Source organism: Oryx dammah, unplaced genomic scaffold (assembly GCF_014754425.2).
Source record: "Oryx dammah isolate SB20612 unplaced genomic scaffold, SCBI_Odam_1.1 HiC_scaffold_6, whole genome shotgun sequence".
Classification (NCBI taxonomy): Eukaryota; Metazoa; Chordata; class Mammalia; order Artiodactyla; family Bovidae; genus Oryx; species Oryx dammah.
In genome coordinates, this window is record NW_024070190.1 from 27,023,653 (window position 1) to 27,037,858 (window position 14,206).

Genomic DNA, 14,206 nt, shown 5'->3' on the forward strand with positions numbered 1-14,206 from the left:
TCAATCTCTGAACCAAATGTCTTTTTGATGAGGCCCAAAATCCACTCTAGGAAGCCACAGAGGGGAATTTCTGAAGTCATTTTAACTTCCTGTGAAAATATTCTCTAGCTGGCAAGAGATTTTCTAGATAACAAAGAATACACAATAAAGCGGGTGCCTCTGCCCTGGATACCTGGCTCACAAATAATCCATTTGGCTTCCCAATCATCCTGATACCTAAAACTAGCAGAATTTATGCTCGTGGCTTGAATGGCTCTGTTCAGCCAGAAAGCCAAAGTTTATGGCTGAAACCCTTTGCTCTGAAATGAAATCTAGTCTCTTTGGCCCGACTTTATTAGGCCGTATTGTACAGCGATAGGAGACATAAGTATCCAGAATCTGCTGTCACTAAAACAGGACTGAGTTGGCAAGCATTTTTATCCTCACACTCAACACTTTGTCCTAAAATGGAAAAGTTAAATAAAAATTAGGGATACAAATTAGAGCCATTTTCTAAAAGTGTCATTTTAATTGAATTAAATATAGCCATGTCAGTGTTCCCTCTTTACACAGCCCACATTGAAATGGAGACTAAGCTATCACTGGGGTCCCTGGATCAATGGAAAGAGACTAAGTAGATAAATCTGGATTCCTGAAATATTGTTTAGACTAATGACCACAACAACCAAAACACTGGGATACCCATCTTGTGTTTAATTATCCACAAGCTTTCACTGTAACTGGCTCCAGTATTTAGTGATACTTGTAGAAAGCATCCTTTTTCATCTCTTACTCAAATCTGCTAGGCCATGATTGATTCCCTGGTCCTCAAAGGCATGATGGGGAAGACTTGTTCCCTGTTCTTCACTCTCTTTGGGAGTACCTCTGCTACTATAAGGATGGTCCATGTTTGGGGAGTATTGATGTTATCTGTGAGCTTGTTATACATGCAGGCTCTTAGACCTTACTCTAGGACTACAGACAACACATTGTCATCGGAGTCTGGGAAGCACTGGATTCACAGCCTTAAATGTGCCCACTGGTAAGAAATTATCCTGTACTAACATCAGTGAATTCAGTGAGATTCTCCCCAAACTGTCTAAAATACTGAAGATTTTCTAAAAGCATAGGTAATTCTCCAGTGATTTGTCTCATCAGAAGCAACCTTATGAATCCTGTGCTGATTCAATGCTTCTCTAACTCCTTCCTTTTCTCCCAGTTCTTAATTAATTAATTAGTTAATTAATAGCCAACAGTTGTTTTTGGTCTCAGTTTTAGGAGCAATGGGATTGCCAAGTACAGCCTTTGCTGGATTCTATTTCCTGCTGAATTGTTGTTTGATCCTACATTGAAATTCAGAGAGTAAAATAAGAAGACCGAGGGCTGGATCACTTGGGAAAGAGAGCATAGTCATGGACAGAGCAAAGGGGGCTCCTTTTTGCAGGTGGGGTGGTGGGACTCTAGCTAGTAAGAACAAGAACTTCTATTAGATTGGTGGCAAATACACCAGTTCCTGAGAGTCCTTCCTTTCATATTCAAGTCTCTAAGGTATTGGATCTAAAATTTAGAAAATCATAAACCACTTACTAAGTAGCCCAAGATGTTCTGTGATGACAAAATTTCCCCAAAAATATATTGCTCAGTAAGTTCTGGGAAGTTTAAAAATCACCCAATTATACACATTCCCTATGACATACCAAGAATGTAGAATTTTTCAGCATTCAGAGGCACAAATTGGTTTCTTTTATGGTTACACTAAATGTTATGAAGTTGTCAGTACTGACTTGTGATTGGATGCCTAGAAAAATTAGACTTTTTTGTCTCTCTTTCTCCAGTTTTGTCTTGCTCAGTTCAATTAGACAAATATTAATTAAGCACTTCTTATAAGCACCTGATAGGGTAGTATGCTGCTTGTTCTAGAAGATACAAAGTTGAATGCATTAGCAAGGAGCTTGTGTTTCAAATTCCACTTGATTATATAGTTCTTGCCAGTCATTAGAAGTTTCAGATGCTGTGATGGTAGCTAACTATAATTAATGTGTACTGAGTGCTTCCTGTGAGCCAGGGAGTGTTCTAAGCGTTCTTTATCCATCAACTTATTTAGCCCTCCAAGCTCCCCAGAGGTGGGCATGATTGTGTTCCTATTAAGACAGGACAGAGCACATCAAATTGGGGAACCGAGGGAAGACCACCCAGGTGAGGTGGCTTATGATGGGAATTTCACAATAAGAGTTGGATTCTGACTGTAGAATCAGGGCAACAAAGTGGTGGGGAGATGAGGGAGAGAGAATATTAAGAACAGCATCCTGGTCTCCACCAGTTCCTCCTTGAAATAAAGGATTCTGTAACTAAGTATCACGTTTCCTGCTATGGAGATTTAAAACTCATAGTAACGTGTGAAGAACTCTGCATTGCACTAAGAAAAGTCCCAGTTTGGCTTTGTGAAATCCACTGCTTCCCAAATGTATTTCATCATCCATTCAACAAATATTGAGCTACTGCTGTGTTCCATTCACTGTTCGAGGCACTAGATGAATTTTTCTGCCTTTAAGAAACCCTACATTTTGATGGGGACTAACAGGACTCCCTGTTCACTCTCTTGTGTTCAAGGTGACACTTGTTAGCAAGTTCTGTTGAGTTTACTTTGGGAAATGTTGGTTGGGAATAATCCTGCTTTACTGGAATTTGGGGAAAATTGTGAGAAGTAAGGTTTGTAAGATAGAGTGGGACCAGTGTAACTGCAAATGCAGTCTGTGGATAGGTGTTGTGAACTGTTTGCCTCTAGGAAGAGTCAAGTACAGGAAATGAGAGGAAGTGCTTAAGAACTTCTAAGTTCCTAAATCTTTGACAAATTCATTTTATATTGATAAAATGAATCTAATGATAAAATCTAATCTAATGATAAAAGTTTTAGACTTGTACTTTGCATCTCTTGTCTATTCTTTTTTTTTTTTAAGAAATTCATTTCTGTTAGATTTTTGCAGAAGTTTGAGTCTGCGAAACAATGAATATTAGAAATATAAATAAAACCCAGTCTCTTACCCCAAATGGGTTGAGAGGCTGTTCTGGAAAACCCTGCCTGCCAGGGGCTGGATTACTCTTCTGAGGATTGCTCGGCAGGTGTCTGCTTGAGAACACTCACTTGCTGCTTGTGCTACCCAGATGAGAATTATTTTTAGTAGTATTTTAAGAGTCTTATTATTTGAAGTACAAATGAGAATGTTCTTAACTATTATCAAGATTGCAAAACCAATTTCTATTTGGACAGATAGTGAATCGGCCCATCTTTAAAAAGGTCTGACATCACTTAAGCATAAATACCTTTTCTGCATTGAAGAGGAAAAGAAGGAAAGGATAGATAAACCTACATATTGAAAAAATTACAAGTTTCCTGCCACATAGGTGATACTTTCTGAAATTATAAGTAGTAATTTTTTTTGTAAGTTCTCATATCACTCTTTCTGCTAACCCTGCCTTTAACTGCAGTTCCAATTATCTGACATTCTTTGTGTTTTCAGAAATAACCTGAACTGGAGTAACATGAGAGGGGGCGTGGAGGTGGGAAATGCCCTGTATTTTGTGGTCTGTTAACCTCTCTCTGCACACTTCACGTGGACTGATTTTTTTTTTTTTTTCATAATGCCTGATAGAAGAAATCTCATTTGATAGTCTGCAGTCCACTAGTCTGGGAATAAGAGATTTGGCTCAAGTCCACCCCAAAATTTATCTTTGGAGTTATTTATTTATTCGTTCAATGCTGAAGCAACCAATTATCTGGCATTCCATCAAATCCCAAATAATGTATTTTAATTGACGTTATCCCGAAGCCTTTGGACAATCTGAGATCCTTTGGTCCTATCCTCTCATTCTGGAAAATGCAGTCTGAAATAGGCCATAATGTTGGAATGCCAAATCATTATGGGGTCCCTGAAATCCAATGCCATTCTAAGAAGGGCAGCCGGCCTGAGTCCACATCCAAGAAGCAGAGCGTTGATATGCAATTTGGCACAGAGGAGAGATATATTCTGAAAAGGTGAAAATCACCATTGGTTTCCCATCTCTTCTGCTTCTTTCCTGTCATTTCAACTGTATCACATGTTTCTTCCACCCTTAGAAAGCTGTGTAGGGAGGCATTCTCTGTTCTGGCACCCATGAGGACCTGAGCTGCTGCTACTGCTGCTAAGCCGCTTTAGTCATATCTGACTCTGTGCGACCCCATAGACAGCAGCCCACCAGGCTCCCCTGTGCCTGGGATTCTCCAGGCAAGAACACTGGAGTGGGTTGCCACTGCCTCCTCCGAGTAACCAGCCTAGAGCCCACCAATGCTGATCCCATTTTTTTTAAAATTGTGATTAAGAGCCTGACACATTCTGTGGGGGTTCCCTCTTTTTTGTGGGAATAAATATGTTTTGTGGGATTAAAGATACATTGGCCAGTTCCTATCTCAGCACTGTGTTTTATACTGTCACATTACAAAGGACAGAGATAAAGTATAGTTTATATGCACAAATATTCAGATGCAGTTAATTCTAATTAAAGACATGATTGAAAGCTGTGCATCTTTTAAAGGAAAAATACTGAGAATTTGGATAGGTTTAAAAAAATCATAAATGTAATAAATAGCTGCTATTACAATAGCTTTCTTCTCTCAATTTTAGGTGACGCTGGTGTGTTTGTTATGACTCACCTCTTCTTATTGCAGCTATTAACATAATGGTCATTGGTTTTTATAATTTCCTCTTAGTTCATTATTTTTGATGTGCACAACATAACATATATTTGGATTAAAACAATGTACTTGTTTTCAATTAAATAAGGATTGAGGCATGATAGTCTTTGGAATCATTTACATGACTCTGGAGATAGGGACAGACTTTTGCAAAATTATTTAGCTGTAATCAACATGGTTATTCAGACTCTTCACTGGAAACAGAAATCACAGTGATCATAACATACCCCAGCTGGGAAGGTTGATTTTTCACATTCACCAGGTTGTTAGCATTAGAGAAACACAGTTTCACTCTAATCAGAGAAAGCATAAAATATAAAAGGTGCCATTACTGACCCACCATTGGTAACACATGCAGAATCTGGGATCAAGAAGGTGTTACTTCCCCCAGAGCCAAGGCTGATGTTTCCAGTTGGATGGTACCTTTGATGATGGAGCCATCAGCCCACGGATTGGTGTACGACCATTTACTTAAGGGATTGAACTAGGCTGGTTGAAAAATTAGATAATGAAGGGCAGATAAATAAGACCATGAGAAGTGTGGACGAGCAAGCCCCACGGCTCGGTTCTCTTTTCTCACTGAAGATCTGTGAGTATTTGATGAATAAGGACCCAGAGCACATCACCTGCTCAGCTTTGCTAGGTGCTCTTCTAAAGCAGCAGGAGTTTGATGTGACAGCCAAAGGAGAAATTGCTGCCTCAGGAAATGCTTTGCCTTTGACTGATTGCTGAATGGCTGGCAAATTAATTTTGGCACCTTTACCTAAGTCATTTTGTTCCCATTCCTCCATTTCTCTGCTGGAAAGTATATATTCACATTACAGTTAAAAATATGTTGACAACACAAATGTGGAGAACAGCATGTACTATTTCAGGAAAGAAGTTGTAGGCTGGGATGGTTCCATTTTATAGAATAGAAATGATGTCGTCATGCTCTGAGAGGAGGCCTGAACTCTCCTTTCAGCTCAACTTAAAATCAATAATACTTCTCACTGACTTCTTACAAAGTCGGGGACTCCAGGGTTTAATATATTGAGTGCTTGAGGAGCTTCTGTTCTGGTATTTTCCTCTTAGGTTATATTTAGCAAACCCTCTAAGTCCACCGAAATCCTAGTACCGTTGCTTCCTTATACATTTACCTCTTCATTCTCTAGCAAGAGATGATTTGGGGGTTGGTTAATAGCATGAACTCTGAATCCTGTTTATACCACTCATTGGCTTTGTGACCTTTCGTGGGTTGCTTCTCTGTGCCTCTGTTTTATCGTCTGTTAAAGGGACTCATAATGACAATAACTCACTGTACTCTCTCTAGATCTCTTTGTTCACTGTCATTGAACAGTGCCAAGTTTTAAACTCAATGTATTTCACACTAATTTTTCCTTTTCTAATAATATACCTTATTACTGCTGACAAAAGTAAAAGGAACGTGCACTTTTGCTTTGGCTGTTTTCAAAATAAGTGAAAGGTGCCATGCTTGAGGCTTACAAAAGTAAACTTTGATACGATGGGGTAACTGAAGCCCTTGCCTCGGGATTAAGATTGATGTTCTGTTGTCTCAGTTGGTGACGTGTTACAGTGTCATAGGCTGGGTGCCGCCTCCCTGACTCTCCTGATGTGATTGGCCTGTTCCTGTCATTGTTCTGTCACAACTTATCATTCTTGTCCTTAAGGATTAAAAGGCATAAGTGTTTATTATACTTACTGATTCTTCTTATGTTATAGTATCATCTTGTAAATTAGTTGTGGTCAAATACGCACAACATAAAATTTACCATTTTACCATTTAAGTCATTTTCGGTGGGGTTTTCTTTTTTGTGGGAACATTTATTAGAACTTGAAAAACTTGTTATCAGTAAGGAGACTGTGTTAAAGATACAGAAATCTGAAAGGGTTATGACAATGACTTTAAAATCCTCAGCTTTTAGACTGTCCACTCAATGCTGCTCCATCTTACACTGTAAATACCATCTGGGAATCTGCACATGTCTGTCAGTTCAGTCCCTCAGTCATGTCCAGCTCTTGGTGACCGTATGGACTGCAGCACGCCAGGCTTCCCTGTCCATCACCAACTACCAGAGCTTACTCAAACTCATGTCCATAGGGTCGGTGATGCCATCCAACCATCTCATCCTCTGTCGCCCCTTCTGGAGTGGGTTGCCATGCCCCGCTCCGGGGAATCTTCCTGAGCCAGGGATTGAACACAAGCCCTCCTGCGTTTCCTGCACTGCAGGCAGATTCTAGGTATATGTTGTGCTTTTTCTGGCAAATAGAAAAGTATGCCAGTTTAAATAAAATTCAATCAGTAACTGGAACAACTCTTAAGACACAGAATATGCTCAATAAATATTTGCTGAAAGGATGAATCAATGAAAAAATGTATGCTAAGTTTAAAAAAACAGTAATAGTGATACTGTACAAAGAATTTGCTTCTACTTACATTTAAGAAGTCTAATGATGAACCTACAATAAAATTTGGTCTCAAGGGTAGTTCCATTAGGCCATAAAAGCATGAAAATAGTGATCATAACCAAAAGAGCCAAATTAAAACCATATTAATTTAGGAATACTGTCAATAATAATTAAGATAAAGTTTCATATTTTCATTATTTTAAAAAATCAAGTAGAATATTTAAATTAGCAACATAAGCAATATATTATAAAAGGAATGTCCCTGCTAAAAGAATAAGCTGAATTCTACTTCAAGAAAACTATTTGCCCATGAAATTCAACTGTAAGGATTTATAACTGGCAATCTATCAGGTAGTATCCTATTTACCAATAAAAATTATGATAATATAGTATCCCAAATATTATATATTTCAAACTATTTACTAATGCAGAGTCAGCTTTCTTCAGATTAGTTAGCATTGATGACCTTTGCTTATGAAGTCAAGAATATGTTTTTGAAAAAATAAATTGAAGTCTTGTGAATGGGAGAGATTAAAAAGTTTGTGCTTAGCTAAACACATAGCAGTTAATTTTAAGTAAATCATAAAATTTAGCAATAGAAAAGGTTGAATCCTTTCTTTTTTTAAAAGACCCCACTTTAGGGAAGACTAATGTGTAGATGAATAAACCCAGCAATACTGCGTAGTACATGTCTAATGTGTGAGAGTAGGTTAGAAGCAGCTCAAACTAATGGGGTTAACCTACACGATTTAATCACCCAGCCCTAGCACAAAGCAGACAAATAGCAGAGACGCAGGGAGCAGTCCATTTATTTCTACGTGATTCCTCGCTTTTGTATTTCAGAGTGTCACCAAGTAGATAGTAGGTGTGCATTTCCTACTGCTTCCAAATCTCTTATATCTCCCCCAGTTAACTGATTATTGAGCCGTAAGCAAGATTTCATTCATTACCAGTGCAGGATATTATTAAGAGTCATTTCCCTGATTGGCTGGGAAGCTCTCTTTCTTCCTCCCCCTAAGGTAACCTCCATTGGAAGTGAACTTAGGAGGTGGCAGCTTACAGATACCCAAGAACCACACAGACTGCTTGTTTTCCTGGCTTGGGAATCCATGACATCCCCAAGCTCCCAGAGGGGCTCAGTGTTCTTGTTGCTATTCACTTTATATAGTTTTAAATGGTTGACTCCATGGTAAATCCCTTCCAGAAATGCCTAGCATGAAGAGGGCTGTTGGGGAAACCAGTTGAACTTGATTAATTATGGAAAAGAAACATTTAAATGAAGTTGGGATTGAGACCTTTCTGAAACTACATTTAACTTTTAGTGATATTCAAGTTAGGGTTGGAAAAATTTCCCCAAAGCAAAAATAGATACATTGTTTTGTGTTATACATAATGCTCATTGAAAAAGCCTTCAGACTATACAGAAATCTATGTATTTCTGTATTTCATAGTCATTCTGTGTCTCAAAGATAACAACTGTTACTGTTTTGGTATAGAGCTTTCTGTATTTTTCTATGGCTTTACAAACATTTAGTTAATTATAGGATATTTTAAAAATTGAATCAGACTATATATGCTATTTAGTAATGTGTCTTTTAATGTAATTTTCTCTATGAAGAAAATTTCATCATAATTTTTAATTGCTTTCCTGTATCCAGTGGTATAAACTTACCATTTGTGGTTTCTGATTTTTCACAGATAGAAGGATATTCTTGTACATATGTATGTATATACTTATTTACTTTTTTTTTTGCTATGAATACTTAAATTGGAATTGTGTAAAAAGAGTATTGTGCTCCAAAATCACTGCAGATGGTGACTACAGCCATGAAATTAAAAGATGCTTGCTCCTTGGAAGGAAAGCTATGACAAACCTAGACAGTGTATTAAAAAATAGAGATATCACTTTACCAACAAAGGTCCGTATAGTCAAAGCTATGGTTTTTCCAGTAGTCACGTATGGAAGTGAGAGTTGGACCATAAAGAAGGCCGAGTGCCAAAGAACTGATGCTTTTGAATTGTGGTGCTGAGAAGGTTCTTGAGAGTCCCTTGGACTGCAAGGAGATCAAACCGGTCAGTCCTAAAGGAAGTCGACCCTGAATATTCACTGGAAGGACTAATGCTGAAGCTTCAGTACTTTGGCCACTTAATGTGAAGAGCTGACTCACTGGAAAAGACCCTGATGCTGGGAAAGATTGAGGGCAGAAGGAGAAGGGGGCAACAGAGGATAAAATTGTTGGATGGCATTGCCGACTCAATGGACCTGAGTTTGAGCAAACTCCAGGAGAAAGTGAAAAACAGGGAAGCTTGGCGTGGTGAAGTTCATGAGGTCGCAAGAGTTGGACGTGACTTAGTGACTAAACAACAACAAAAAAGGGTATGCACTTTTGTAAATTTTGGTAACAATTAAAAATTTCTCTCAAAAAAGTATACCAATTATGGTGAGTGCCCATGCCTCCACATTCTTAGAAATCATACCGGAAGATGTGGTGCTCTAGAGTGGATAGCTAGTCTATGAGTTTAGGGTCATGGAAAGTGTCACGTGGCCCTGTGGTTGTGTTCCTGGTTGTCAAAGTGAGTCACCATTGCCCAACCAATTCATTTGTTTGCCAGATGGGACAACCTGGTTTCCTTTGTACAGTCTACTATCCTATCTTAAACCCTTCTCCTATGTTCTTCTCCCTTAGATTGAGGAAGACACATGGCAGAAATACTACTTGGAAGGAGTCTCAAATGAAATGTACACAGAATATCTCTCCAGTGCCTTCGTGGGTCTGTCCTTCCCTACTGTTTGTGAGTAAGTGGCCATTAACCATATGCTCTTTGGCTTTCACGAACATTCAGTGTGTCCCTTGCAGGAAAAACATCTCACCTGTAGCTAGCACAGTGAGGCCATTGACAATTACCAGTGTTCTGTGCTCAGCCTTCTGCAACCAAGGGGAACGTTGGTCTTTATATGGCCCCTGCTTTGGGGGTTGCTGCTGACTTTCCTTTTCCCCCCAGTTCTGAGAATCCTAGGCTTGGATCCTTCATATGCACTAAATTGTGAACTGCAGTTTTCCCTGCATGTCTTGAATTACGCCCCTGTGATACAGACGCTTGTATGAAGGGTGGCACGAACCCGTTCCCCTGATTTTACCAGGGCAAGACCAAGCCGTGCTAGCCCCTTGATGAAAGAAATTTTAATTTCTTTCAATCAAGTCAGATCATAAAGACATTAGAGAAGCTGCTGGTCAAAGTGCTTTCAGTATTTGCTGAGGGAATGTGGACCCAAATGTATGCAAAGAGGCTTTTAATAGTCCTGAGCAATTTAGCCCCAAGATGGACATCTGCCACATTATAACAATAAAAAGCCTTAGTGTCTCCTTCTACTGGCTCTACAGGATGGATTTGAGCAAGGGGTAGCCCTGACCTGCATGACCCTTTAAGGTAGAACAGGTGATCATTTAAGGGCTATGATGTCAGGAACTCCAGGTGTCCCAGACCTCAAGAAGCTTTCACCAGGACAATGGCTCAGATTCCCCACGTAGAAGCTCAGATGTTGGACAGAAGTCAAACAGATGCTTTGTCTGCATGAAAACACAGACTGGGAATGCTGCAACAGGCAGCCCCATCCTTTGACACTGTAGCAAAGACTTTAGTAAACTCAGTCTCGCTGATAAAAGCTGTGACGAAACAGGAAAATCTGGGAACTCATTGGGCTGAGGAAGAAGAGATATTCCTTTGTGCTGTCTGCATGCCTGCAAACCAAAGCCACCTTCTCAAAAGGACGACCTGAGGCGGACAGTCCTGGGGGCTCTTGGGCTCCTCACAGTTTTCTGTTCTATGCACAGCAGGGAGGGGCCAGAGCACCCAGTAGCTTGGTGTTTACCTGTCAGTGGCTTCCATCAGTGAGCACAGCAGGTGCACCCTGCCTGTCCCCGGGCCCAGACCCTGAGCAATCCAAAATCGTTTGACTGTTTACTGAGATTTCTCACCCTGTCTCAATGCGGAAGTTTCAATGCTAAATGGACTGGAAAAGCGAATAGGTAATTGATTCCGAAGGAGTTATTTTCTGAAAATGGATGCCCTATTGTAACTCCCATGTAGAGCTATTTCTCATTCCGCCGTAGAAAGGAGTTAACCATTCAGAGGCACTGGGTCCTGGAGCCCTGAGGTGGTCCGGGGGATTTTCTCTACCTTGGAACATGGACTGCCTAGGATAGAAAGCCCAGGAGGATTCAGGGCTTGTTTTAGAAACTGGTTCTATGAAAAGGCAGTTGAAGCCTCCTATGTCTAATGTAGGGTGGTCTGAGCACACAGCAGACCTACCAGGGCCTGGAGGCCCCTGTGGCACTGGGGACCTGACGGGGGTCTATGCGAAGCCCCTTCTTTGGCTCTGGAGCCTCCCTGACTTGACGGGTGTCAACCTGAGTGCTCCCTTGGAAGTCCATTCAGCTGTGTCCCCCAGCGCCGCCCCCTCTCCTCGGCCCCCTGCTTTTCGACTGCTTCTCATTTTTGCTTCTGGGAACTGAGGCAGTTCATTTTAACAGTGTTAACCTGGGGGGTTAAGAGTGCTTTGTCTGGAAGTTCCAGCTGGGGTATCTCTGGGGTCAGCTTGACTCGCATATTTGTCCTACACAGTGTTTACTTTCTTCAAACTTGGTCGCCACTGTTTCAAAGAAATGGTTTTTCACATAAAAGCTAGATTAACAACCTCTTTTGAGAATTTGATAAACCAACATGGGACCTGCATTTCTACTGAGGCTTAAGTAGCTCCAGTTCACTGTAAGGAGGGGTTTAGTGAAGGATCATCCCCTCCCTGATGTCTTAAACTGGCCAAATTTGCGTTTACATCGGGGCCTGGCCTCCTCCATGGGTGAGCTAGCCCACTCTGACATAGTGGGTGTGCGAAACTTCTCTGCCCACTGGAGCCGGCTCAAGAACTGGACACCAGTCTGTAAATATTCCCCTTGATTGATTTTCATGTTGACAACATGTTCTGAGAAAGAGAAAATCCTTCAGACATACCTTGTTGTCAGAGAATTTAGTATTTGCTTGGTACAGCTTCTAGAATACAAAAAAAAAAAAAAAAAGATGAAAAACTTGTGAGTGAGAATATGCTCAACTTACTGCTATTATTCCTTTAACACAATGATACAGCAGAGGTAGAAATAATCAATAAAGAAAGGACATTTAATGAGATTTAGGAACATCCCAAAACATTGAAGCTCTCCTCAAGCATTTGATTATCTGGAGGCTTAATTATCTGTGTTTTCTACTTTAAATTAAAGAAAAGCCATAACTCAAAGTTACCAGCAGTTTAATGATAAGACTCTTCAATTCAGGTTAATTAAAGCACAGCTGTAATTAGAGTGTGGGCTGTATATCACTGGGCTGGCGCATAAGTATTTTCATTACAGTAAGAATTGGCTATTCAATTTCAAGATGACATAAAGGATGCCAAAATATATTTTCAGCTGGTTCATGTAAAAGAAAAAGAATTGGGGAATATTCCGGGTATAATAAAACACAGATAAAATATACAGATTTTCAGAGCCGTTTCTGTAATTATGCACGGCATTAAAACAATATGCAGCCAATAACGTCTTGAAGCATGAAAAGAAATAAATTTGCTCTTCCCCTGGGCTGGCAGAGTGCCCCCTTGCAGGGTAGGATCACCACACCGGAAAGCTTGGAGTTTTCTCAGAAGCTGGGAGAGTCATGCAGTGAAAAGATAAAGAGGCAGGATTAATAGGTGAAATTTGAGGTCATTCCCCAAGAGAACAGAATGTGGAAAGAAGAGAGCAAAGGCAGGAGGCCCCCAGGGTTAACTCTTAAGCATTTCAAGCGGAGTGATGCTTTCTCCGGCTCAGGAGAGACCTGCATGAGCCATTGGCCTCCACGTGCGCATCACCAGAAGTCACAGCTTTGTTCCAAAAACAATAATTTAGACAAAATGCAAGATCATTTCTAAATATAAATATCATTTACATTTTCTCAATGAATCTTCACCACAATCCTGTGACCTTTCTGTGAATATCACCATCCCTGGTTTGTAAAGGAGGACAGTGAGAGTCAGATGTTGGTGTTCCCTTCCAAAGACACTTAGCAGACAAATGACAGAGCTAGGCCTCTAATACTGGGGCCTTACACAATTGAGAACAGCTTGGAGGAGCTGCTAGCTGAAGGGTAGCTAACTAAGACTCTCCTGGGGAGCTTGTTAAACAGAGAGATTTCTAGACTCCATCTCCAGATTTGTATATCTGGGATAAGTCTCCCAAATCTGCATTTGTTTTGCAAGTAAGTCAGGTGATTCTGATCCGGTCTGATGACTCAAAACCCCTACAGACCCCGTTCATCCACACACAGGCTGGAATAATCTCTTATTTCCACTTCAGTCCCTGGGTTGGGAAGATCTCTTGGAGCAGGGAAATGGCTACCCACTTCAGTATTCTTGCCTGGGAAATCCCATGGATAGAGGAGCCTGGCGGGCTATAGTTCATTGGGACACAAGAGTCAGACACAACTTAGAGACTAAACTACCCGACTCTGGGCTTAGCTATTGGGATGCTTTTCTCTGATTTTAGCCAAATCATAGAATTGTAGGTGGGCCACATCTTGTAAGCTAATGTTAAGATTTGTGTCTTTGTGGCAGCTTCCTTACCATCTCTCCTTTTTCAGGAAAGGGTATTCTGCAATCTCTATGGACATTAGAAGTGAGTCTACCCACTACCATGCCAGGCAACCTGTGGCTGCTCTCCTCACTCTCTGCACCTAATCCAAATCAGAATAGGAAAAAGGCATGGGGGTACTGAGCCCTTTAATGCTCTCTGTCCACTGGGGATCATAAAGCAGTTTCAGATAAATACCAAATGCAGAGAAAGACAATTTAGGATACAGCTGGCTAGATAACTCTTCACCTTGAGGGCATCATGGTGGCCATTCCTAGAATACCCTTAACATGTTCCTTTTAAGGACCAGCAACTCCTGAACATCTCCCCTTGGTTTTTGCCTGGCTGGCTTTCCCCTGGGTCTGTGTGGGAATAAGATCAAGGCAGAGGAGTTTGGGGATCTGAAGGAGAGGGCGCCACCCAGAGCTCTTTAAAA

General features: G+C 40.6%; 1 protein-coding gene across 13 annotated transcripts in view; it reads left to right on the forward strand.

Moving 5' to 3' along the window:
- The window catches only part of KCNMA1 (potassium calcium-activated channel subfamily M alpha 1), a 773,098-nt gene that overhangs the window by 577,255 nt on the left and 181,637 nt on the right, over positions 1-14,206 (forward strand). For all 13 annotated transcript variants that reach the window (XM_040242344.1, XM_040242341.1, XM_040242343.1 and 10 more), the window contains exon 15: positions 9,805-9,914. In XM_040242344.1, the coding sequence (XP_040098278.1) occupies positions 9,805-9,914 (110 nt within the window). The remainder of the gene's footprint in view (positions 1-9,804; positions 9,915-14,206) is intronic.